This window comes from Ochotona curzoniae, unplaced genomic scaffold, assembly GCF_017591425.1.
Source record: "Ochotona curzoniae isolate NIBS_2020 unplaced genomic scaffold, NIBS_Ocur_1.0 contig_4612, whole genome shotgun sequence".
Lineage (NCBI taxonomy): Eukaryota > Metazoa > Chordata > Mammalia > Lagomorpha > Ochotonidae > Ochotona > Ochotona curzoniae.
Genome location: NW_024466343.1, coordinates 6,088,750 through 6,101,223, shown reverse-complemented (window position 1 = coordinate 6,101,223; position 12,474 = coordinate 6,088,750). Strand labels below are relative to the sequence as shown.

At 40.6% G+C, this 12,474-nt stretch overlaps 1 protein-coding gene across 1 annotated transcript in view; it reads right to left on the bottom strand.

Annotated features, from left to right (window-relative positions):
• The window catches only part of ACADM (acyl-CoA dehydrogenase medium chain), a 35,211-nt gene extending 24,148 nt beyond the window's left edge, over positions 1-11,063 (bottom strand). Inside the window, exons 1-6 of the mRNA XM_040987290.1 lie at positions 10,953-11,063; positions 6,144-6,231; positions 3,064-3,161; positions 2,897-2,966; positions 2,362-2,462; positions 1,703-1,783 (exon numbers count right to left, since the gene is read on the bottom strand). Coding sequence (XP_040843224.1) covers positions 1,703-1,783; positions 2,362-2,462; positions 2,897-2,966; positions 3,064-3,161; positions 6,144-6,231; positions 10,953-10,982 — 468 coding nt within the window. The 5' untranslated portion in view covers positions 10,983-11,063. The remainder of the gene's footprint in view (positions 1-1,702; positions 1,784-2,361; positions 2,463-2,896; positions 2,967-3,063; positions 3,162-6,143; positions 6,232-10,952) is intronic.
• Between the last annotated feature and the right edge of the window lie 1,411 nt (positions 11,064-12,474).

Here is a 12,474-nt window from a genome sequence, read left to right as displayed (position 1 = left end):
GATCATGTATGACATCCACATAGGAGACCAGGCTGAGTCCTTGGCTCCCAGCTTTAATCTTGGCCCAGCCTAAATCACCGTGTGCTTTTAGGGGAGTGAATCATAAAACAAGAGCTTGTTTTCTCTGTGAAATAAATAATCAATTTTTTTTTCACTGAATCACTCTCAAATATTTAAATAAAATTTATGAGTATTTTTCCAGGGTCCAGTGTGGTAGCCTAGTAGCTAAAGTCCTCACCTTGCATGCTCTGGGATCCCAGATGGTAACCAATTCTAATCCTGGCAACCCCACTTCCCATCCAGCTTCTTTCGTCTGCTTGAGAAAGTAGTCAATAATGGCCAAAAGCCTTGGGACTCTGCACCCGTGTGGGAGATACAGAAGAAGCTCCTGGCTCCTGGCTTCAGATCAGCTCAGCTCTGGCTGTTACAGCCACTTGGGGAATGACTCAGTGAATGGAAGATCTTCCTCTCTATCTCTCTTCCTCTCTATCTCTCTTCTTTTCCTCTCTATTTCTCTTCTTCTCTGTGTATCTCACTTTCCAATAAAAATAAATAAAAATAAATAAATCTAAAAAAAAAAGTCTTTTCTTCCCCCAAGTAGTTCATTCAACAAACAAGTTGGTATCTCTTCTGTCATGTGTTCACATCAATTTTTCACTAATTCAAAAGATACCTATTCTGTCTAATGCAAATTCCTATTGTCTTCCATTTAGTCTGAACTTCTTGATACAACCATTCAGTTCATGAATTACGAAATGATCCAATAAGGGCCTGGCATGGTTGCACATCTGGTTAAGCTATTGCTTGCAAGGTTGCAATTGGTGCTGGTCTGAGTTCCAGTTGTTCTACTCCCAATCCGGCTCCCTGCTAATGGCTTCAGAAAAGCAGCCCAAGCACTCGGGCTCCCGCAACCACATGGGAGACATAGATTAAGCTCCTGTCTCCTGGCTTCAGCCTTGCCCAGTAGCGTTGTGGCCATCTGGGGAGTGAACCAGCAGGTGGAAGATCTCTCTCCCTCTCTATAACTTTACTTTTCAATACATAAATAAATTAAGAAACAAAATAAAAATGTATGCTCTTTTAAGCAGATAAATCTCTATTAGAAATAAGGGGACAATTATGACACTTTTCTGTCAACTCAGAAACATCGAAGTAGATTCTCTCACCCCCAGAATAAACAAGGGGATTACTATATCTTTTGGCACCCTAGGAACATCACTGTGCATAAATATGTTGCTAACTTCTGTCTTAATTTCTAACCCTCTATTTGCCTATTGTATCCATCAGCTTTTGTTACAACAACAAATATCTAGCACAAGCTATTTATGAAAGAAATTTATCTTGGCTCACAGTCTCAGAGGTTCACAGTTTAAGACCAGTCAGGTCCCCACTGATTGGTGAAGCTAGAGGATGGCAGTGGTGAAGTGGATAAGGAGGAAGAATCCTGCGGGGAGCAAGGAAGCAGACAGGGTGGCTAGGCCCAGATCAGCTTTTTCAACCAATTGTGTCCAAAGAACTAGTTTCCAAGGATACGCTGCCAGTGGTGAGGATACTCAGATCAGGCTTCTTTGCTCTTACTGCTAGCTACTCATATCTTTGGGAGCACAACAGTTTGAGTAACACTGAAAAGTAACAAATTGAAAGAAGTAGCACCTTTGTTCCATTCTTACAGGTGAAGTAAAGCAGCACTAGGCATACTCACACACATCAGTGGCTGCTCAGTCATCCTTCCCAAATATTTCTTCTTTTGTTGATCGTTTCCAGCAATAATAACAGGCATTTCCTACCAAAGGTAATTGACATTAAAAGCAGCAAAAATATTTTTGTCAAATAGATAAGTTTAGAGATATATAAATTTAGATACATAATCCAAAACAAAAAAGAATGACTTTACACCAAAAGCCATGAATCGACCTTTACTATGTAAGTTAAAGAGCTAAAACCATGCAAAAATATGTAAACAGCTACAACAGTAAAACACAAATAGAAAATTAAATTTGGGATATGTGACATGGTCCAAATGATCAGGCCTCCTAAGAATTGCTCACTAACTCTCAGCACTAATAGGGCTGCAGCAAGCCACCTGCCAAGGCTGGCCTCAGGCTTTGCCCTTGTCTAAGAATTTCCCTGGAGCTTCAGCCAAAGCATACTATTTGCTTACAAGCAAAAATAGCACTCCACATACTGGGAATTAAAGTAGCACAGTGTCAAACCTCAGAATCAAAACTAGCAGATTTTGCTGCCAAATATTTTGTTACATTAAAAAACAAAAAAACCCAACCTGTTTTACCAGTTAACCTAACCTGGCAGTAATTATCTCATTAACAACAGCTAAGGTAATTTATTTTCTAAGAAACTTACCCCCAAAGAGTTTCCTTCAATAGCAGTCTGAATCCCTGTACATCCATAAGCCAATTCTTCAGTAATTAAACAAGCATCAAAAGTTCCAAGTCCAAGACCTCCTACAGTATCAAAATATTTTATGAGCCCATGATAATATGTAGTGTATCTCAACAGAAATAAAAATGAACAATTTTAATCACTTCCAATATACCTCATTTATTTCAAAAGATTTATAAATATAATGTCTATAGGTGTTCTGGCTGGCGTTGCAAAACACATTATACTTTTCTAAAATAAATCTTAAAATATTCAGTAGACTCTCACTATTTGTAATCTGCCCCATATTCCTAATTAAATCAGATTTTAGTAAAAACATACTTCAGTTATGTTAAAATTTTGATCCACCAGTGCTAGGAAAAATGACAGTCCTAAAAAAAATAGTTTCAATAAAATATAAAATACAGAGCCTGAATACGGAGATAAAACAAGCAAGTCCTTTGTTACCAACTGAGTAGGGTTTCCTGGGTTTTTCTTGAAGTTGCATTAAACTTACCACAATTTTCAGGAATATGTGTATTAATTAGACCAAGTTCCCAGGCTCTTTTAATTAGTGGGACAGGATACTAAAAGAAAAAAAAAGTTATATTTAAAATCTAGATAGTTTTATTAAATGATCTTATTAAAACAATAAAAGTCTTTTCTAAAAATATATAAACTTACTTCACCAGTTCTATCATACTCTGCAGCAACTGGAATTATTTCTTCTCTTGCAAATTTACGAGCAGTAGCTTGAAATTCTTTCTGCTGTTCAGTCAATCCTAAGGGAAAGTTATTTAGAAAAAATTAAAATAGGACAGTAAGTTGAGGGAAAAGTCTCATAAGATGGCATATAGAAGTTTTATATTTAAAACGGCACTTCAGCTCTTGATTTTCACAAAACAGTAATAAAATCCTGATGTAATCCTAATAAGAGGTATCCAAATTTATATTAAGGATTATTATAAACTTAATTAAATGAATAAGTAGCTGGATTGAAGAGATTAGCTGATCATGAATTGCGTATTTTTCCAAAGATTTGTTTTATTTATCTGAAAGACAAAGTTCCAGAGATAGCCAGAGACATTCCATCCTTTGGTTCATTCCCCTGATGGCACCAATAGTACGGGCTGAGACAGGCCAGAGGCTGTTGTCTCCATCCAGGTTCCCCCATGTGTGGCAGGAGTCCAAGAAATTTTTTTCCGTTGCTTTCTCAGGCATATTAGCAGGGAGATGGATTGGGAAAGAAGCAACCAAGACTGGAACCAGCACTCATACTGGATGCCAACATTACAAGCAACAGCATAACTTGCTATACCACAATAGCAGCTCTTAATTGCATTTAGTCCTTTAACTAGTGCCTTAATGTGGTTGCATCCCCAAGTCAAAGAATAGGTAAAATTAAACGAATCATTGTATATCTCAGGCAAAGACCTGCATCTTCTGTGTTAGCAACTGGGTACTAGTTCTGACTCCAACTTCCTGCTAATGTGCAACATGGGAGACAGTGCAAGTCTACCTGGGTTTTTGGCTTTGCAAGCACTCTCCCTACCCTCATCCTGGAATCCCCTAGCAGAAGCATGAGAAGTAAATAAGCAGATGGGAGACTTCTCAACCTGATTACCTCTCAAATAAAATAAATAAACGCATTATACGTTTTTTATTTATTTTTGTTTATTTCAAAGCAGAGACAAGAGAGATATCTTTCATTTGCTAGTTTGCTCCACAAATGGATGCAAAAGCTGAGACTGAGTCAGGCCCAAGTCAGGAGCTGGGAACTCTACTTGGGTCCCACATAGGTGGCAGGGGACAGATTAGAGTTACAACCTATTGTCTCCCAGGGTGCACAACAGTAGTAAGCTAAATCAAAAGCAGAGGCGGGACTTGAACTTTGTGTTCCAAGCAGCAGCTTAACTACAGTGCCATAATGCAAGGTACCTCAAAGTACATAAATAACCAGAGCAATCATTTTCATAGGAATATGAGAAGTAACATGTAAAAGATAATAAATTGAATAGCATAAACACTGCGGCACAAAGTAAGGAAATGATAACTCCACAGTTTCAGTCCAGTGCTCTCTATATCAGTACGTTACCTCCAAGACAACATCGAGGTTGGAGACAGATAAAGGGATCAATCATGAATTATTTAGTATGAAACTACTTTGATACACTTACCATGCACTAGGGAGCACCTATACAGCATATAACTTAATTATCAGAGAAATTATATTATAGATATTATCCTAATTTTAACAAGATCAAGTGAGCATAGATATTATCTGCTTATTCCTGTACTTGAGCTTCATAATCTCTTTCCCAATCACTTGAAATTAACTCTGTCACACTGAACAGCAATCACATCAAATCAATGCCATCTCTCCTTGTAGTGTTCGCAAATTTTCTACTAATGCTCAGAAAAAAGGCTAAAGAAAGAAAAAAATCTGTAAGAATAAAACAAAAATAATACATTCTTACCATGTGTGAGTTCACCAAGCTGCCTTTTAAGTATATTTTGAGATTAAATAAACCAATGCATTTTTAACTAAAGGAAAAGTCAAAATTTGGGAGCAAGATGAACTTAGAAGGTGAACAATCGGGGCTGGTGCCACGGTATGGCACATTAAGTCTCTGCCCATGGAGCCAGCATCCATATTAGGTGCCTGCTCAGTCCCAGGTATTCCACTTTGTATCGAACTCCCCGCTAACAGCCTGAGAAAGCAGTACAAGACGGCCCAAGTTCTTAGGCCTCTGCAATCAACATGGGAGATCAGGAGGAAGCTCCCGGTTCCTTGCCTTAGATTGGCCTTGCTCTGGCCATTGTAGCCATTTGGAGAGGGAGCCACCACAAGATCGCTCTCTCTGTCTCTTTTTATATCTGTAACTTTGTCTTTCAAATAAAAACTAAATAGACATAAATCTTATTTTTATAAAAAGCAGCAAAGGATGACAAAGATAGGAATGATTATTTAAAACCAGTGGCTTGAGATTTTCATTTTCTAAAGATAAAGCAGTCTGTCCGATGTGGCTTCCTAAGCCCAGGACTGTGAACATCATCTATTAGCACAAAAGTTGCAGTTCAGTAACTATGGCCAAAAGAGGCTTTTGCTTCAGGGGTGTAAAACACCCACCACATGGGCCACATAAGGCCCTAGAAAAAAATTTGGTCTGGCTCTAAAAAAAAAAAAAAAAAAAAAAAAGAAAAGAAAAAGAGAACTGCAAGCAATAATCATAATTCAATAAATCCACAGCAGGATAATTTTTTAATTACTGTAATTAATTCTATATAGCCTATGAATGATGTTATAAATATCCAAATGTCCGAATGGTAATTGGCAGGAAAAGGGGTTCTTCATTCTTGCTACTGAACACCTAGCACTGTGTATCTGAGGAATGGATTTTTGAAATTAATTATCTTAAGTTATTGGAAAGGCAGAGGGGTGTCACAGATAGCTACCTAACTGCTGTGCCAGTAAAGAAACCACTGAGGAGTGTTTTAAAAGTATATATACACACACACATATATACCCATGTGTAAATTGAAGTTTATCCATATACACCAGCACACTTGTCATTTATTTTGGACTACATGTATTCTGGGAAAAGAGAAGACCGATATGTTTGCTCTAACACGGGTCTAACATACAGTGTAACCTACAGAAGGAAAAAAGATTAGAAAGAACCAGTGTGAGGGTTAAGAGTCTGTGGGTGGTGGTATACATTTTCATGTGTATAACAAAGTAAAGTAAAAAAAATATAACATACCGAAACTAAATCCTAATCCTGGTTCATGTTTTGGGACTGCTTTTGTGTGCTGCAATCTCCAATCAATGCGAGAAATATTTCTCAAGACCTGTAAGAAACAACTTTGTTAAAATAAACTTGATAAACATCTGTTGTTAAGAGAACACTGGAATTATGGGCTCAGCAACTTCTTTAATTACACTCAAGGGTACTGTTTTACCAGTCATTATTACTTAAATGCCTTCTATACAAATATACCAACCAACAATATTTAGAATATCATAGATTTAAAAAAAAAAGGAAAATAAGATTAACAGGTGTCTCGGCACTACTGAAGTGGACGCTCACGGGACGAACGACAGAGAGTGCGGGAAGGCTAGCGGTGACCATTTTGGAAATGTCCCCCAGAAGCTCTGAGGACACTGGTGATCAGGTGAGAAGGGAACCGGATGGTCTGCACTGAGTTCAAGAACTGCTACACCACTAACTTTAATAACTTGTCCCTGCGTGCCTTGCACTGTTTAATAAAGCAAATTATATCATAAAGCCATGTCCTGTATTTTCAGGTATTGTCCATGAGCATCTTTACAGTCCTGTAAACCAGAGGTCAGCAATCTACAGCAGCCACAAGTTTTCTTAATAAAAGTTTACAGGAACACAGCCATCCCGTATTGTCTCCTGCTCCTTTCAGGGCTACACTATGCAACTGCCACAGGAACCATACGGTCCCAAAGCCAAAAATATTCTCCTTTCTTAAAAAAAAAAAAAAGTTTGCCAAGCCCATTGCAGACTACACAATGCTATTTGCCTTACCCATGTCTATGTAAAAGAAAATTTTAAAATGTACAATCTGGATCTGGCACCGTGACACAGCTGGTTAGGCCTCTGTGGCACCAGCATCTCACATGGGAGCAGGTCTGTATCCCAGCTGCTCCACCACCCAACAAGCTCCACACCTGTGGCTCGGGAAGGCACAGGAGGATGGCTCAAATCTTTGGGCACCTGTACCCATGTGGGAGATGCAGAAGACATTCCTGGCTTTGGATTAGCTCAGCTTTGGCCATTGAGAGTGGGGAGTGACCCAATGGATGGAGGAGCTCTTTCTCTCTGTAACTCTGTCTTTCAAATAAAAGTAAAAAAAAAAAAAAAAAAAAAAAAAATTTTAAGTAGAATCTGCCACACATTTCCTTTCAAATCAAATTTTATATTCATGATAACTTTATTGACACAAAAGTTACCACCTGGATTTGTTAAAGTTACCAAACTAGAAATTCTACACTTGAACTTAGCCAAAAGGCCAAGAAGCGATCCAAACTAGAAATTCTAATGTGCTCCTGATCATGGTTTGAGGACAGAAAACGCATAGTTTATGCTTTAAAGGATATTGATGCATGCTGTGGTGCAGTGACGTAAATTGCTGCCAACAGTGCCGTCACTCCCTATGGGTGCTGTTTTGAGCCTTGGCTGCTCCGCTTTCCATCCAGCTCCCTGCTAACATGCCTAGGAAAATAGCGACAGATGGCCCAAGTTCTCAGGCCCAGTACCCCTATGGGAGACATTGAAGAAATTCCTGGCTTCCTCCTGGACCACTCTTGAGGGTTTTAACCATTTGGGGAGCAAATCAGTAGATGGAAGATCTCTTCCTCTCTCCTTCCCTCTCTAGCCTTCCCTCTCTCCAACTTTTAAATAAATAAATCTTAAAAAAAGATGTTAATGGAACTATTCTGACAATTTTGATAAGTTAGATACTAAAAGAAAATAACAGCTGAACAATATATAGTTTCTAGAATATAATTTCTATGTTTTTCAAAAATCTGGGCAAAGAAACCATCTACTTTGTAGGTTATAATTTCTTTCTTTCTTTCTTCCTTCTTTCCTTCCTTCCTTCCTTCCTTCCTTCCTTCCTTCCTTTCTTTCTTTCATTTATTTTCACTGGAAAGGCAGATATTCAGATTGAAGAAGAAACAGAGAGAAAGATCTTCCATCTGTTGGTTCATTCCCTGAGTGGCCACAATGGCTGATCTTAAGTCAGGAGTGTTTTCTGGGTCTCCCATGTTGGTGCAGGGTCCCAAGGCTTTTGGCCATCCTCCATTACCTTTTCAGGCCAAAAGTAGGGAGCTGGACGGGAAGTGAACGGCCAGGCTATGAACTGATGCTGATATGAGATGCTGGCACTTGCAGGTAGAGGATTAGCCTGTACAGCCATGACGCCAGCCTCAGTTATAATTCCAATTTAGAAAGTAAATCATTCACAGCTAAAGTAACACTGCAACTAAATGGTTAAATATCATAATTCAATTAGCTCTTTCAAGTTAAAAGCATACCTCACACTTTTGAAAAAAATATTATTATATGGTATGGAAACTCACGTTTTCTTTGCCACTTTCATTAATTTTATTTTAGGAGAAATTATAGCTTCCTGGCCCTCATTGTCCAAACCTGTCTTGTTTACAGTCACACTGCACATACTAATTCACTGCATCTCAGGTCAAGCCTTAGGAATAATGTGTTATGTGAATTCCTATTTTGCTAAAGAACAAACAGGGGCTCAGGGTTAAATAAAATTAGCCGAAATAATTGTGTTAATTAACAGAACCAGGAATCGTTAACATTCACCATCAAAAATTCATGCTATTGGAGTCAGCCTTCAGGCATAGTGGGTTAAGTTAACCAACTGTGATACCAGCATCCCAAGTGCACATGAGTTCCAGTTCTGGCTGTTCTGCTTCAGATCCAACTCCCTGCTAATCCAACCAGGAGAGTAGAGAAAGAAGGCTCAACTGCAGGGACCTCTGAGCCCCAGTGGGAGACCTGGAGAAAGTTTCCAGCCTCTGTGGCCATTTGGGGAGTGAACAAGCATACAGAGGCTCTCTCCCCTCCTTACTCCCACCACTGTCCCTCCCTGTAATCCTGCCTTTCAAATAAACCTTGGGGAAAAAAAAAGTCCATGCTATCAAACATGGTCATATACCGATCTTTCGGTTAGTCTCCCAATTTCGTAAACAGGTTACAAAATCATACCAAAAAATCAAATTCTGATTGTTTAAGCCCCATTGCACAAAAATAAGACCTCGTAAAACAGGTAAAATGGCGCAATGAGAAACAAATTAGGATTATTTAGTGGACCTACGATAATTTGCAAAGTATCAATTTACATATTATAAAACAGGTTATACAAGACAAAGTTAAAGATTGCTACAGCCAGGGAGCATTGCTCAAGATCCTGCTAGTCACATAATGTTAGCCATTTACTTGAACAGGTGGCTTGGTAGAAAAAGAATACAGAAACATTACTGGAATTAGAGTTTGAATTTAAGACTTGACTGTAGAACTATTTTTGCCATGTTGGGTAGATTACGAACCTCTTGTAGTTTTAATTCAAACCTGGAAGTGATCTCACTAGGCAATCTAGGATGATTAAAATATTTTGAAAGTCTAATGTCATACAAACACTGTTTTTCTTACTTTATGTTCTCTGCCCAGAACTACAGACTTCCAAATATTCAAAAGACAGCAATTTAAACAAGCATCAATTCTGCAATGATAACATCATTACTGCATATTTCTTTGAAATATTAGTCTTACAGCCCAACACAATAGCCTAGGGGCTAAATCCTTGCCTTGCATCTGCTGGGATCCCATTTGAGCTCAGGTTCCTGTCCTGGCTGCCTCACTTCCCATCCAGTTCCCTGCTTGTGGTCTGGGAAAGCAGTGGAGGATGGCCCATGACCTTGGGACCCTGCATTCATGTGGGACACCAGGAAGAAAGTCCTGGCTACGGCCATAGAGGCCACTTGGAGAATGAAGCAGGAGTGGAAGGCCTTGCTCCCTGTATCACCTTCTCTCTGTATATCAGCCTTTCTGATAAAAATAGAAATAAAACCTTAAAAAGCAGTTTATAAAAAAAAATCCCAAAACGAAATATATATATATCTTAGTTTCATGCTAGTACCAAACTAAAAACAAAAGGATTAACTTCTAGGATCAGGCTTTTCAACATCCTCCTTTCAAAAGATACCAAAAAATCTCTTCCTAGTGTTACAGCAAAAAGTTTAAAAGAGCTAATTTTTGTCTTTCGGAATCCAGTATAAAAAACTGGGCAACAATCCATTGCAAGTACTCTCCATTCTGAAACTGCAGCTTTTTTGGGTCAAAGTTCATCACTTCAGTTCGGTTTCAAGTGACATTTAAATGGCAATCTCATGTGATATTAGTAATACTTAACATATCAAAATGCAGCTAGCAAGTGGAATGTTTATAATCTGTGACATGGTAGAAATTGTATAAAAACCTGAAGCTGGTTTTTTTTTAAACCTTCCTCTTCCATGTCTAAAAAAAAGCGTGTCAAACCCACGGAGCAGTGGCTTCCATTTTCCTTTCCTTCTCGGCGACGGTTCCGCAGGACTCTCTGGATCCCACACTTTGTACCACGCCTACTTACAGAGTGACATCTATTTTATTTTTACGCTGCTGGGTGCGGGGGGAAAGTTTGCCGGAACGCAAACTTGGAGCAGTATGGAGTTCTAAGGCGCGAAGGGCGGTAGGGTTCCAGGGCTAGGGAAAGGAGGGCGATTCTGAAGGTGGGATCTCTTCCCCACAAGGCCCAGGGCCCTGGAGGATGCGGGCTGCCGAGAGGAGGCGGCGGGCGAGCGAGCTCGGCGAGGTGGGGACTGCAGGGTTGCGTCCTGGAGACACCCGGAGCCCGGGGCAGCTGTTTCCTCAACACCGCTCCCTACCCTTGTGGGAGCGCCCCTGTTCTGAACCCACCGGACCCTCTCCAAACCCCACAGCATCCAATCCCCAACCCTACCACAGCCCCGGTCTCCTCACCCCACAGCTTCGCCTAAACGCCACTGCCATGTTGACGCCCGGTGCAGCCGCTCAGCCGAAGCCCCGCAGGGACGCTGGCAGGCCCGGCCGGGTTGAGGTGACGTCGGGCCCCGCCCAGCAGGAGGACGGGGCGAGGCCTGCGCTCGGGGAGCCGCCGGGCGACGCGGGGTCGGGTGGGCGGGCGGGAGCTGAGAGGAGAGCGGCGCGTGCACGCGCGTCAGTGCCGGCGCAGGCGTGGTGCTGGGTCGCTGCGCGGTTCGCGCGGCCGTGGGAACCCGACCCCGAAAGGACGCGGGAGCCCTCGGGTCCCGGGGAGGTCCGAGGCGGGCCTGGAGGCCGTGAAGGACGGGAGGGGCGGACGGAGACTCGGTGAGAGGGCGGCCGGGGCGGGGATGCAGCGTTGCAGAACTAGCGTTCCTCTGAGGTTGTCTTTGACCTTTACCTAGGCTAATTGAGTGTGAATCATTCCGGAAGCGGTGATCCTGAAGAGAAAACGTATCTGTGCTTCGGGTTATTTGGACATACGGACGGGTTTAATTGCAAAGAGATTTCACCTTTTTGACTGCCAAACTGGGTGGGTATGGAGAGGTCTTTGGAAATTAGGGTGCAAGATGAGTCTGAAGCATTTGTCTTTCCGCAAAGTCTACTTATAAGCTTCTTTCTCTTCCAAAAGGAGCCAGGGTCCAGAGATGTAACTTAGCATGTATAAAGATGAGGGGATTAATAAAACTGCAAGTTCAGATATTTTGTTGTGAAAGTGGATAACATCGCATATTAAAGCCAAAAGTGAAAACACTCTCCTTATTTCCCAGGACTTTTCAATGTCATTGCTATCATCTTAAAATTTTTGCCGCCTTACCCTTAAATATTAACTTGCTGAACCGTCTCTTTTACCAAATGAAGATCCTCATTTTTATTTTCAGTTGTTTGATTTCTGTATTCTGACTGTACTCTTCCACCCATTAGGTGTTCATTAGGTGTTCATTATGTGTTTATCCAGCCGGGGTGTAGGCAGAATGTTAGTTAAGTGCTAAATTCAACCAAGTAGTACCAGGGAAATTCAGGAAAGGGGAAAAGAAAACAGTTTTTCATGACATCATTAAGAGGTTAGTAAATCAAAGTAGACACAAAAATGGATATGATTTTGCAGTGCACATCTTATTTTTCCAATTTCTTATTAAATGAAGAACAACAACAACAAAAAAATCACAGAATGATCCAAATGGCAAATACTCAGATTCAAGCACTTTACTGTGGTATATATATTATATGTGTGTGTGTGCCTTGTTTAATGCTGATTTTGTTTTTGCTGGAAATGTAGGTTGTGAATCTGAAGGATAATTCAGTCCTAAAGACTTAAGCTGTGTATCTCCTGCGTAGCAACAAAACTTTTTAAAAAGTTGTATTTATTTTTATTGGAAAGGCAGATCTACAGGGAGAAGGAGAGACGGAGAAAGATTTCCATCTTCTGATTCACTCCCCAAGTGGCTGCAGTGGCTGGAGCTGGGCTGATCTGAACCAG